The sequence below is a fragment of the Nerophis ophidion genome, linkage group LG21 (assembly GCF_033978795.1).
Source record: "Nerophis ophidion isolate RoL-2023_Sa linkage group LG21, RoL_Noph_v1.0, whole genome shotgun sequence".
NCBI lineage: Eukaryota > Metazoa > Chordata > Actinopteri > Syngnathiformes > Syngnathidae > Nerophis > Nerophis ophidion.
Window position 1 is genome coordinate 24,553,740 of NC_084631.1, and position 14,337 is coordinate 24,568,076.

A 14,337-nucleotide genomic window follows, 5' to 3' on the forward strand; every position below is an offset into this window, starting at 1 on the left:
ACAGCGGAGCCAGCAGGAAACCATCCCAAGCGGAGATGAACTTATATATATATCAATATGATATTAATACATAAGCATTAACAAACCCCGTTTCCATATGAGTTGGGAAATTGTGTTAGATGTAAATATAAACGGAACACAATGATTTGCAAATCATTTTCAACCCATATTCAGTTGAATATGCTCCAAAGACAACATATTTGATGTTCAAACTGATAAACACTTTTTTTTTTTTTTTGCAAATAATCATTAACTTTAGAATTTGATGCCAGCAACACGTGACAAAGAAGTTGGGAAAGTTGGCAATAAATACCGATAAAGTTGAGGAATGCTCATCAAACACTTATTTGGAACATCCCACAGGTGTGCAGGCTAATTGGGAACAGGTGGGTGCCATGATTGGGTATAAAAGCAGCTTCCGTGAAATGCTCAGTCATCCACAAACACGGATTGGGAAACGGTCACCACTTTCTTTTCTTTCTTTTCTTTTCTTAGTTTATTTCGAACATGACATACATACAACATTATACATCAGTTAAATTCATCATTTCGCAATACACAATACATCATGTCCGAAAAGGAGTAGGAAGAAGCAAAGCTTATTTAATCAGAGCGCCCACAATATATACAATTATTCACTGACCTTCTTTACAGCAAAATATCAAAATAGCAAAATGACATCTATGAGTGATTAACACAGCAGTTTTCTAACATGTACTTAATTATTTCAGTCATTATTAACATACTAAGATGAAGAATATCTTTTTTTCAATAAGTTTGAAAGTGTTTCTCATAATACTTCTTCTTTGTACTTTGTAAGCACTATTAATTTAAACATCCTCTTAAACTGGATCATATCAGTACAATGTTTAACTTCTTTACTTAATCCATTCCATAATTTAATTCCACATACTGATATGCTAAAGGTTTTAAGTGTTGTCCGTGCATACAAATGTTTTAAGTTAGATTTTCCTCTAAGGTTATATTTAAATGATAAATGGGTTGTACTTGTATAGCGCTTTTCTACCTTCAAGGTACTCAAAGCGCTTTGACACTACTTCCACATTTACCCATTCACACACACATTCACACACTGATGGAGGGAGCTGCCATGCAAGGCGCCAACCAGCACCCATCAGGAGCAAGGGTGAAGTGTCTTGCTCAGGACACAACGGACGTGACGAGGTTGGTTCTAGGTGGGATTTGAACCAGTGACCCTCGGGTTGCGCACGGCCACTCTCCCACTGCGCCACGCCGTCTCCTCTTTAGTTGTTGTACATTCTTTGGTAGCAGGTTATAATTTACTTTGTACATCATTTTAGCTGTTTGCAATTTTATCAAGTCATCGAGCTTTAATATTTTTGACTCAATAAATAAAGGGTTTGTATGTTCTCTATATCCAACATTGTGTATTATTGTAATTGATCTTTTTTGTAACACAGTTAACGAATGTAGCACACATTTGTAGTTGTTTCCCCATATTTCTGCATGATGACTCAGATATGGTAACACTAGCGAGCAGTAGAGAATATAAAGTGATTTTTGGCCCAGGACGTATTTTGCTTTATTCATTATTGAAATATTTTTTGCCACCTTATGTTGTATGTTTTGTATATGAGATTTCCAGTTCATTTTATCATCTATTAATACTCCCAAAAATCTGGTTTCTTTTACCCTTTCGATATCTATTCCATCAATTTGTATTCGTGTCTGATGCTCTTTTCTACTGTTACCAAATAGCATTATTTTAGTTTTACTGAGATTCAAGGATAGCCTGTTTTTATCAAACCATTTTTTTAATTTATTCATTTCTTCCGTTATTATTTACTTTGTGAACGAATGTGTGAGCAAATAGTCAAACAGTTTAAGAACATGAATTGATTAACGTGGACCCCGACTTAAACAAGTTGAAAAACTTATTCGGGTGTTACCATTTAGTGGTCAATTGTACGGAATATGTACTGTACTGTGCAATCTACTAGTAAAAGTATCAATCAATCAATCAATCAATCAATCAAACAACATTTCTCCACGGGCTATTGCAAGAAATTTAGGAATTTCACCGTCTACGGTCCGTAATACCATCAAAAGGTTCAGAGAAACTGGAGAAATCACTGCACGTAAGCGATGATATAACGGACCTTCGTTCCCTCAGGCGGTACGCCATCAAAAAGCGGCATCGGTGTGTAAAGGATATCACCACATGGGTTCAGGAACTCTTAAGAAAACCACTGTCAGTAACTACAGTTTGTCGCTACATCTGTGAGTGCAACTTAAAACTACTATGCAAAGCCGAATGTTGCGACCCACTACATGGATCGTTTGTTGTTTGCTTTTGTGTATGTTTCGATCACATTTTGGACTCTGCCGATCCCAGTATTTGAGCACTTCCTTGTTTGTATTCGTCACCATAGCGACTTCATTTGTTCCACCTGCACTAACGCCCGGCGCACACCTGTTTTTGATTACATTTTCTGTATTTATACCTGCCTCCTCCCTTTGTTCGGTCTGAGTTCTTCACTTGCTTTTTGCAAACACTCACGTTCGATGATCTGGTCCGTTTTTGGCTGCTAAGTTCCGTCTTAGCTTCTGGGCGCTCGACGGGTGCCTTTTTGGACTTTACCTCAGTGCTAGTGTTAGCCTAGCTCCCCGTGCATTGCACGCGCTTTCTTTTGTCTTTGCATCAGTGTTCTTTTGTCATTTTATATATTAAATCTGGCTCTTACCTGCTAACTTGCTTGTCTGCATCTTGAGTTGACGCCTCCGCGCATCTCAATGCGCTCCGAACGTGACACCGAAGGCATTTATCAACAACATCCAGAAACGCCGCCGCTTCTCTGGGCCCGAGCTCATCTAAGATGGACTGATGCAAAGTGAAAAAGTGTTCCGTGGTCTGACGAGTCCACATTTAAAATTGTTTTTTGGAAACGGTGAACGTCGTGTCCTCCGGACCAAAGAGGAAAATAACCATCAGGACTGTTCTAGGTGCAAAGTTGAAAAGCCAGCATCTGTGATGGTATGGGGGTGCATTAGTGCCCAAGGCATGGGTAACTTACACATCTGTGAAGGCACCATTAATGCTGAAAGGTACATACAGGTTTTGGATCTACATATGTTGCCATCCAAGCAACGTTATCATGGACGCCCCTGCTTATTTCAGCAAGACAATGCCAAGTCACTTGTTACTGGACCAGTAACATAGTAAAAGAGTGCGGGTACTAGACTGGCTTGCCTGTAGTCCAGACCTGTCTCACATTGAAAATGTGTGGCGCATTATGAAGCCTAAAATACCACAACGGAGACCCCAGACTGTTGAACAACTTAAGCTGTTGTTAGACCCGCTCGATATCCATTGCTTTCGGTCCCCTAAAGGGGCGGGGGGTTGCCCAAATCTGAGGTCCTCTCCAAGGTTTCTCTACTGGGTGTGAGTTTTCCTTGCTCTTTTGTGGGTTCTTCCGAGGGTGTCGTAGTCGTAATGATTTGTGCAGTCCTTTGAGACATTTGTGATTTGGGGCTAGATAAATAAACATTGAATGGGAAAGAATTCCACCTGAAAAGCTTCAAAAATGTGTCTCCTTAGTTCCCAAAGGTTTATTGAGCGTTACTAAAAGAAAAGGTGATGAAACACAGCGGTGAACATGCCCTTTCCCAACTACTTTGGCACGTGTTGCAGCCATGAAATTCAAGTTAATTATTATTTGCAAAAAAAGAATAAAGTTTATGAGTTTGAACATCACATAGCTTGTCTTTGTAGTGCATTCAACTGAATATGGGTTGAAAAGGATTTGCAAATCATTGAATTCCGTTTATATTTACATCTAAACCAATTTCCCAACTCATATGGAAACGGGGTTTGTATTAATAAATATACAAATACAAAATGCAATATGCAAATAAATAAATAATTTTGTAGAAATAAACGCATATTTGTAAATATATTTTTGAGATTTTAAAATAGATACAAATAAAATGAATAAATATAAAAATGTGACATACAAATAAATCAAGAATTTCTATAAATAAACGTCCATCCATCCATCTTCTACCGCTTATCCGAGTTCTGGTCGCGGGGGCAGCAGCCTAAGCAGGGAAGCCCAGACTTCCCTCTCCCCAGCCACTTCGTCTAGCTCTTCCCGGGGGATCCCGAGGCGTTCCCAGGCCAGCCGGGAGACATAGTCTTCCCAACGTGTCCTGGGTCTTCCCCGTGGCCTCCTACCAGCTGGACGTGCCCTAAACACCTCCCTAGGGAGGCGTTCGGGTGGCATCCTGACCAGATGCCCGAACCACCTCATCTGGCTCCTCTCGATGTGAAGGAGCAGCGGCTTTACTTTGAACTCCTCCCGGATGACAGAGTTTCTAACCCTATCTCTAAGGGAGAGCCCCGCCACACGGCGAAGGAAACTCATTTCGGCCGCTTGTACCCGTGATCTTATCCTTTCGGTCATGACCCAAAGCTCATGGCAGTAGGTGAGGATGGGAACGTAGATCGACCGGTAAATTGAGAGCTTTGCCTTTCCGGCTCAGCTCCTTCTTCACCACAACGGATCAATACAGCGTCCGCATTACTTAAGACGCCGCATTGATCCGCCTGTCGACCTCATGATCCACTCTTCTCTTACTCGTGAACAAGACTCCGAGGTACTTGAACTCCTCCACTTGGGACAGGGTCTCCTCCCCAACCCGGACGTGGCACTCCACTCTTTTCCGGGCGAGAACCATGTACTCGGACTTGGAGGTGCTGATGCTTATCCCAGTCGCTTCACCCTCTGCTGCGAACCGATCCAGTGAGAGCTGAAGATCCTGGCCAGATGAAGCCATCATAAACGTGTATTTGTAAATATATTATTGAGATTTGAATATAAATTTGCTTGATTTTGTATTTGTATTGAATTTGCATATGTGGATCGCCTTTTTGCTTTTGTGTCGATGAGACATTCCTCCCGCAAACCAGATGCACTAACAAATGTGACCTACACACTCCCCTGAACAACCAGCAGAGGGCACTGCAGCCAGAGCGACTCAAAGTATAATTCTACACATTGAGTCCATTAGAGTAGTAAAACTGCCAGGAGTTGATCAATAGTCAATAAATCAGTGTGCAGCTTTTTAAACAACACAAAATAAATTTCTTTTTGAGGAAGTTGAAATTTGTCTTTGGTTTGTTGATTTCATTGCTGCTATTTTAACTGTTTTTAAATACATAAATAAGGTTACTGTATTTTACGGACCATAGTTTGCACCGAATGGTCTAGTTTCGATCTTTTTTCATATATAAGGCGCACAGGATTATAGGGCGACTCAGTATTCTTCTTCCTCCAAACACGACGAGTTGAGTTCATACCAAAAAGTTCTATTTTGGTTTCATCTGACCACATGACATTCTCCCAATCCTCTGCTGTATCATCCATGTATCCATTTTGGTATAAACTCAACTCGTCGTGTTTGGAGGAAGAAGAATACTGAGTTGCTTCCCAAGAACACCACACCTACTGTGAAGCTTGGGGGTGGAAACATCATGCTTTGGGGCTGTTTTTCTGCTAAGGGGACAGGACGATTGATCCGTGTTAAGGAAAGAATGAATGGGGCCATGTATCCTGAGATTTTGAGCCAAAACCTCCTTCCATCAGTGAGAGGTTTGAATGATTGACCAAATACTTATTTTAAAACATAATTTACAAATAAATTATTTAAAACTCCGACAATGTGAATTCCTGGATTTTTTTTTTCACATTCTGTCTCTCACAGTTGAAGTGTACCTATGATGAAAATTACAGACCTCTGTCATCATTTTAAGTGGGAGAACTTGCACAATCGGTGACTGACTAAATACTTTTTTGCCCCACTGTAAATCATGGTCCCAATACGGAAAACCATTGCATCTGATAGAAAATGTCTCATTTGCACCTCTGGTGGAGAAATCTATCAAAATTAGGCTGGTCCCAAAAAGGAGGGATTTTTCAAATTGACTGTGTGTCGATTTTAAAAGTTCTCCCCCTCTGGTCAACATATGAAATAACAAGTGTGTGTAAGAAAGTGAAATGTGCCCCTTTTGGCCAAAATTAATTACAATTGAAAAAGAAAATGTATTTAGCGACATACTGTGATAACCTGAAGTAAATATGAAGATTAAAAACCAATTACAAACAAAAAATTAAACCATCCCTTTTTATATTTGCATAGTTTGTATACCGTATTTCTTTGAATTGCAGCAGGGCATATAGTATGCACCTGCCTTGAATTACTGCCGGGTCAAACTCGCTTCCCAAAATAATTAGCGCATGCTTAGTATTAATGCCTGGTCAAACTCGTGACGTCACGAGAGACACTTCCCCTGTCATCATTTTCAAAATGGAGGAGGCTGATTTAAATACCGGTAATTAGAAATCGCATAAAGCAGGAGTGCCCATTACGTCGATCGCAAGCTACCAGTCGACCGCGGAGGGTGTGTCAGTCGATCTCCAGCCAGACTTTTAAAAAAAATAGACCTAAAAATGAGTGATCATCAATCTTCACCAAGACGTCACTTAAATGACATTCACGGTACCGGAGGGTCTTGTGAGATGACGCTGGCTGCTGCAAGATCATTATTATGAAAATATGACCGAGAGGAAGGCGAGAAACACTTTTTATTTCAACAGACTCTCGCGCCGTACCTTCCGTCAAAACTCTAAAGGCCGACTGCACATTTCCTATCTTCACAATAAAAGCCCAGCTTCATGCTGCCTGCGCTAACTAAATACAGTCTCGGAAAACTGGCGTGCACAAGCGATCCCTCAGAAAGCTGGCGTGCACATCACTTGTGCACGCCAGCTTTCCGAGACTCTTATTTTGTTAGCGCAGGCAGCATGAAGCAGGGCTTTTATTGTGAAGATAGGAAATGTGCAGTCGGCCTTTAGAGTTTTGACGGAAGGGACGGCGCGAAAGTCTGTTGAAATGAAAAGTGTTTCTCGCCTTCCTCTCTGTCATTTTTTCATGATAATGAACTGGCAGCAGCCAGCGTCATCTCACAAGACCCTCGGGTGCCGTGAATGTCAATCAAGCAAGCTACGGAATTGGCCGCCAATGTTTTTCTTGTAAAGTGTATGGAAGCTGGATGAATTAGATGCCAAAAACCAACCACTTTCATGTGGTATTGTACAGAAAGGACAACTTTTTTCTCCTCCATTTGAAAATGTGGGCGTTATCATCATTACTGTCTGATTCCAATCAATGCAAGTCATCAGAATCAGGTAATACACCAACTTATATTCTTGTCTTTGTGAAAGAAAGACATCTATATGTGTTACACATGCTTGTATTATCATTAAACACATTTAACTTGTTTACAAAAATGTCTCTTTCATAAATAAATAAATATAAATGATATATATAAATGAGGTAGATCCCCTCGAGTTGGTCAATTGAAAAGTAGCTCGCCTGCAGAAAAAGTGTGGGCACCCCTGGCATAAAGGGAAGAAGATTAAGAGCTATTCAGTAGGATTTAAGGTCCAAGCTTACATCACACTCAATTTTTTACTGCATACCTTTGGTAAGTGCCGGAGTGAGAAGAGGTTTTCAAAATAATTAGCACATGCTTACTTTTACCGCATGCCTTTGGTAAGCAGAGGAGTGAGAAGAGGTTTTAAATTAATTAGCGCCCCGGCGGCAATTCAAGGAAATACGGTATATTATGGTATATCTAGAAAGGGTGGTCCTAAAGAGGTAGGCATTTTTCGGAAGTCTCAAGAAGGTAAGAAATGTGTGTGCGTGCTTGCGTCCGTGCACGTGTACTATATAGGACGAACAAGCATGAATGCATGCAATCATTCATGCACAAAAGTAAAGCTAACCAGCTTATGGTGTCGAACAATGCATGTACACTTTGTGCTTGACTGATTTAAACGTGTGTGTGTGTGTGTGTGTGTGTGTGTGTGTGTGTGTGTGTGTGTGTGTGTGTGTGTGTGTGTGTGTGTTAGGGAAACACATGTGACATTAGACAGCTGGCTGTGACATAATCATCAGAGAGGAAGAGGGAAGCGATGCCTGATGGAAGTCCAGATGTGTCTTGGGGAGGAGGACAGTTTGACAAAACTTCTTTGTCGCGATGTCATCGAGGTCAGGCTTAATCGACCCTCTTAGGACGTATTTTAACTTCAGTAAAAACATGGCGTGTATTCATTAGTTTACGAATGTCAAATATACATTGTACATTTACTCCAAAGCGACATATGTTCAATAGATAATGTGGACAACATCCATCCATCCATCCATCCATCTTCTTCCGCTTATCCGAGGTCGGGTCGCGGGGGCAGCAGCCTAAGCAGGGAAGCCCAGACTTCCCTCTCCCCAGCCACTTCCTGTAGCTCTTCCCGGGGGATCCCGAAGCGTTCCCAGGCCAGCCGGGAGACATAGTCTTCCCAACGTGTCCTTGGTGTTCCCCGTGGCCTCCTACCGGTTGGACGTGCCCTAAACACCTCCCTCGGTGTGGACAACAATAACATTCTATTGCAGGGGTAGGGAACCTATGGCTCTAGAGCCAGATGTGGCTCTTTTGATGACTGCCCCTGGCTCTCCGATAAATCTTAGCTGACATTGCTTAACACGATATGTAATGAATAATTCCGCTGGTAATCACGCTGTCAAAAATAACCTTCAAAATATAAAACATTTTCATGCATTTTCATCCATCCATCCGGTTTCTACCGCACCTGTTCAAGAAGTCGCATTAATGGTAAGAAGTGTTTTATTTGTTTTTGGTTAGCCTCAGAATAACAATGTTATTAAAAAGAATAAGAGACTTATTACACTCTAAAAATGTCGGTCTTTCTCAAAAATGCACGCATATAGTTGTATTTGTTACGTCTGCTCGGCATTGTGATGCCGGGTTCGATTCCCTCGAGGATGCGTCAAGTGAACACAGCAAAGGTAAGATATACACAATTTATTTAACGAAAATGATCTATGAAACAAAACACTGGTGCTAATAAAAAGGCAAACCAAAGACGCTAGCAAAAAAGCTAGGACATACAACAATGAGAACTAAACTGGCACGTAGGCACATAAAAGAGCAAAACAAAACATACAGCATGAGAGCTGGAATGAGAAAAGGGTTTAGCGTGAAAAGCTATCGAGAATATACATACGATGACAAGAGTGCAAACGTAACTCATTGCGTGAAAGCAAATTATCAAAATCCAGACGTACAGTGGCGTGAAAGCAAACTATGAACCCAGACCGAATGAACAGAGAAGACTGGCTTAAATAGGTGGGTGATAATTAGTAGCAGGTGTGCGGGGCGAGACTAGCAGGTGGACTGATGAGTGACCATGGTGACAAAGCAAACAGGAAATAAGGAGTCGGAGAAATATACAAAATGGAAAAATAAATAGTGTAGATCTGAGCAGCAGATCGCAACAGTATTTAGTGTTAAAAAAATAAATGGTAAATGGGTTGTACTTGTATAGCACTTTTCTACCTTCAAGGTACTCACAGCGCTTTGACACTACTTCCACATTCACCCATTCACACACTGATGGAGGGAGCTGCCATGCAAGGCACTAACCAGCACCCATCAGGATCAAGGTTGAAGTGTCTTGCTCAGGTCACAACGGACGTGACGAGGTTGGTACTAGGTGGGGATTGAACCAGGGACCCTCCGGTTGTGCACGGCCACTCTCCCGCCCGCACCACGCTGTCCTTTATATCGCTCTCACGTAAATACTTTAAAAAATATTTGGCTCGTATGGCTCTCTCAGCCAAAAAGGTTCCCGACCCCTGTTCTATTGTTTGACTTGACTGGGCAGCACGGTGTGACAGGGGTTAGTGCTCGTGCCTCACAATACGAAGATCCTGAGTAATCCCGTGAATGCGTGGGTTCCCTGCGGGTACTCCGGCTTCCTCCCACTTCCAAAGACATGCACCTGGGATAGGTTGATTGGCAACACTAAATGGGCCCTAGTGTGTGAATGTGAGTGTGAATGTTGTCTGTCTATCTGTGTTGGCCCTATGATGAGGTGGCGACTTGTTCAGTGTGTACCCCGCCTTCCGCCTGAATGCAGCTGAGATAGGCTGATAGGGTGGGGATGCGGTCCCATACAAAATTGTATTTTGTATGATGATGTATATTTTAACTGTGGGTCCCTGTCCATAAGCGGTATGCTGGAATGATCTTTTTGCAGAACGAACTCTGATATTAACAAAAGAAACAATAATGAAATACTGTAAATCAGGGGTCACCAACGCGGTGCCCGCGGGCACCAGGTAGCTGGCGACTCATCTGGTCCTTACGGGCTACCTGGTGCCCGCGGGCACCGCGTTGGTGACCCCTGATCTACTACATCTCTATCCAACAAGTAACCAGTCTGTATCCATCAACCGAATATCTGCCCTGTTCCTCCCAGGTGTGCTGCATCTGTCGGAGCACAATGAAGACTACGTGTTCACACTGCCTTGCGCCTACGCCCGCTCTATTCTGGCTGTGCCCTGGGTGGAGCTGGGGGGGAAGGTCACAGTCAGCTGTGCCAAATCGGGGTACTCAGCCACAGTCACGTTTCACACCAAACCTTTCTATGGAGGGAAAGTCCACAGGTAGGTAAATGTACCTGGCTTATGTGGACCCTTTGAAAGCTTGCTTGTGATGTTTTGGGTTACTCATTTGAATGAATCTGTCTTTTTACAGAGTAACAGCTGAAGTCAAGCACAATCGGACGGGAAACATTGTGTGCAAAGCGCAGGGCGAGTGGAATGGGGTCCTTGAGTTTACCTACAGTAACGGAGAAAGCAAGATCATCGATACCTCCAAGCTGCCGGTCGTCAAAAAGAAGATCAGGCCAGTAGAGAAGCAAGAACCAAATGAGTCACGGTGAGTCAGGCAGATGTAGTCAAATTAGGGCTGGGCGATATATCGATATAAACGATATATATCGCCAGTTTGTCTCTGTATGATATAGAAAATGACTATATCGTGATATTCGAGTATACGTTCTCACACAGTTGCTTTTAGCTGCTGGCATTACACTACAGGCTCGTCTCGCTCTTTCCTGTCTCTCCTTCTCACAGACAAGCGCACCTTCTTTCACACGTCACATACGTATACGCCCTCGCGGAGCAGAGAGGTAGCAGCATGGGTAACGTTAGCTGTGATGCTAGCGGAGCCGTCCGAGTGGTAATACGAGAGTTAGAAGGTGCGAATGAAGGAAGAATTAGTTCCCAAGGGTGTACCCCGCCTTCCGCCCGATTGTAGCTGAGATAATGTCAGACAGACAACCGTAATTTGTCAAGTGTGGGCTGAAAGCGTTGCTACGAAAAGTAGCATTGCTGCTAATATGTAGCATCATTTGAAAAGTCACCTGCTACACTACAAAAAGTTCAAAAACAAGAAAAAAAAAATACAAAAATGAGGGGTATTTTACTTGAACTAAGCAAAATTATCTGCCAATAGAACAAGAAAATTCAGCTTGTCAAGACTTTCCAAAACAAGTTAAAATTAGCTAACCTCAATGAACCCAAAAAAACCTTAAAATAAGTATATTCTCACTAAAAGCATGTGCACTTTTCGTGGTAGAAAAAAAGTAGCGGGTGGTGTATATTGTAGCATCCCGGAGGAGTTAGTGCTGCAAGGGCGTCTGGGTATTTGTTCTGTTGGATCTGAATTCTCCCTGCCCACTGGGTGTGAGTTTTCCTTGCCCTTTTGTGGGTTCTTCCGAGGATGTTGTAGTCGTAATGATTTGTGCAGTCCTTTGAGACATTTGTGATTTGGGGCTATATAGATAAACATTGATTGATTGATTGATTGATGTTGTGTTACGGTGCGGATGTTCTCCCAAAATGTGTTTGTCATTCATGTTTTGGTCTGCGACTTGTCCTGGGTGTACGCCGCCTTCCGCCCGATTGTAGCTGAGTAGGCACCAGCACCCCCTGCCACCCCAAAGGGAATAGGCGGTTGAAAAATAGATGGATGGATTCTTGTTTGGTGTGGGTTCACAGTGTGGCGCATATTTTTTTAACAGTGTTAAAGTTGTTTATACGGCCACCCTCAGTGTGACCTAAAATGTGTTTGTCATTCATGTTTTGGTCTGCGACTTGTCCAGGGTGTACGCCGCCTTCCGCCCGATTGTAGCTGAGTAGGCACCAGCACCCCCTGCCACCCCAAAGGGAATAAGCGGTTAAAAAATAGATGGATGGATTCTTGTTTGGTGTGGGTTCACAGTGTGGCGCATATTTGTAACAGTGTTAAAGTTGTTTATACGGCCACCCTCAGTGTGACCTGTATGGTTGTTGACCAAGTATGCCTTGCATTCACTTATGTGTGTGAAATGCCGTAGATATTATGTGATTGAGCCGGCACGCAATGGCAGTGCCTTTAAGGTTTATTGGCGCTCTGTACCTCTCCCTACGTTCGTGTATCAGTCCGTACAGCAGCGTTTTAAAAAGTCATAGATTTTACTTTTTGAAACCGATACCAATAATTTCCGATATCACATTTTAAAGCATTTATGGGCCGATAAAGAGTTGGCATTCTAGTTTCAAGCATGTTTTACTCAATATAGGTCGTAAAATCTCAGCAACAAGCTGAAGTATCTTACTCAGATAATTTAAGCCCTAAACCCTTAAAACAAGCAAAACATCCATCCATCCATCCATCTTCTACCGCTTATTCCCTTTTGGGGTCACGGGGGGCGCTGGCGTCTATCTCAGCTACAATCGGGCGTAAGGCGGGGTACACCCTGGACAAGTCGCCACCTCATCGCAGGGCCAACACAGATAGACAGACAACATTCACACTCACATTCACACACTAGGGCCAATTTAGTGTTGCCAATCAACTTCTCCCCAGGTGCATGTCTTTGGAAGTGGGAGGAAGCCAGAGTACCCGGAGGGAACCCACGCATTCACGGGGAGAACATGCAAACTCCACACAGGAAGATCCCGAGCCTGGATTTGAACCCAGGACTGCAGGACCTTCGTATTGTGAGGCAGACGCACTAACCCCTCTGCCACCGTGAAGCCCGCAACAGCAAAACAGTCTAACATAAAATCTGCTTAATGAGAAGAATTATCTTATCAAACAGAAAATAAGCAAATATCACCCTTATTCGAGATATTTAATCTTACTTAGATTTCAGTTTTTGCAGTGAAGAGAATGAAGAGTGGTTACCCCGCATGTCAACATCTCCGTTCGGTGCCACACGCCCACACCATCAAAATGCAGACGCAAACATTTCCAGATAAACACCGTATGAAAATAAAATAACGTCCGTAGTAACCTACCACATAGCGAAGGACGACACTATTTGATTTCCTATTATGCAGATCATTTTTATTTGACACTTGTCAGAGACAAAAAGTCTCTGACAATCTTTCAGTTTCGGTTTTGGAAATGACATGAACGTTTGTGCCATTGCTTAATAAATACAGTTTTGGTCAATCCACTTAGTTGTGATTTCCTTCACTGCATGAAAGTTTAAAATGAGCATATATTAATGCAGTATGAAGAAGAATGTTTTAATGTAGACACATAGAATCATCCTACTGCTGCGATTATACGTATCAAGTTTTAATTCAAGGCCAAGGCAAAAATCGAGCTATATATTGTGTATATGGCCTAAAAATATCTAGATATTAAAAAAAGGCCATATGGCCCAGCCGTAAGTCAAATGAAATGTGGAGTTTGTCAAAACCATTGGTAGTGCAATTGTTGAACGGCTGATTTTTGGTTGACTGGCGGGTACTTCAGGTATAGTCACCTTTGACTTTTACCCTTTGCCATGACGCCCGATTGTTTCTTGAACCCAGATCCAGTGGAGCTCCTCTGTGACCTTTCGCATTGTCTCGCTGTGCCGCTTCGTGCAACAGTCTGTCCAAGAGCTGACTGTTACCCGATCCGAGTCTGTGAGAGGATCTGTCTACAGTGCATACAACAACATGAAGGCCTTACAACTGATCTACATTCCACCCCAGAAGTACACGTTTGGACCACAGTAACTGGGGACAAAAAGAAGTTTCTGATGATAGTTTCCATGACGAAATGACGGATTGCTTTAGCTTTCGGGTCGTATCTGGCAAACGTTTGCACTTTTCAAACGCTGTGGTGACAGGAACTTTCCCTGCGGCAGCTTCTTGAGCAACTTTCTTTTTTTCCTTGTCTTTCATTCTTAGCTTTCTCATGTAGGCTTTCGAAACTTTGTTCAAGGATTCAAGGAACTTTATTTTCAGACCAATACAGGAGGAAACGACACAGACTTTAGTAAACGAGGGCTCAGATTTTGCCTAATGAGTATCACAGGAACAATAACAAATACACAATAAATTAAAAAGATTAGGATATAAATAAAATGGGTTATAAATAGCCCTGTTTAA

The 14,337-nt window shown here is 42.4% G+C and overlaps 1 protein-coding gene across 1 annotated transcript in view; it reads left to right on the plus strand.

Annotated features, from left to right (window-relative positions):
• Nucleotides 1-14,337, plus strand: part of LOC133539942 (oxysterol-binding protein-related protein 10-like) — a 64,832-nt gene that overhangs the window by 40,414 nt on the left and 10,081 nt on the right. Inside the window, exons 9-10 of the mRNA XM_061882322.1 lie at nucleotides 10,380-10,566; nucleotides 10,658-10,840. Coding sequence (XP_061738306.1) covers nucleotides 10,380-10,566; nucleotides 10,658-10,840 — 370 coding nt within the window. The remainder of the gene's footprint in view (nucleotides 1-10,379; nucleotides 10,567-10,657; nucleotides 10,841-14,337) is intronic.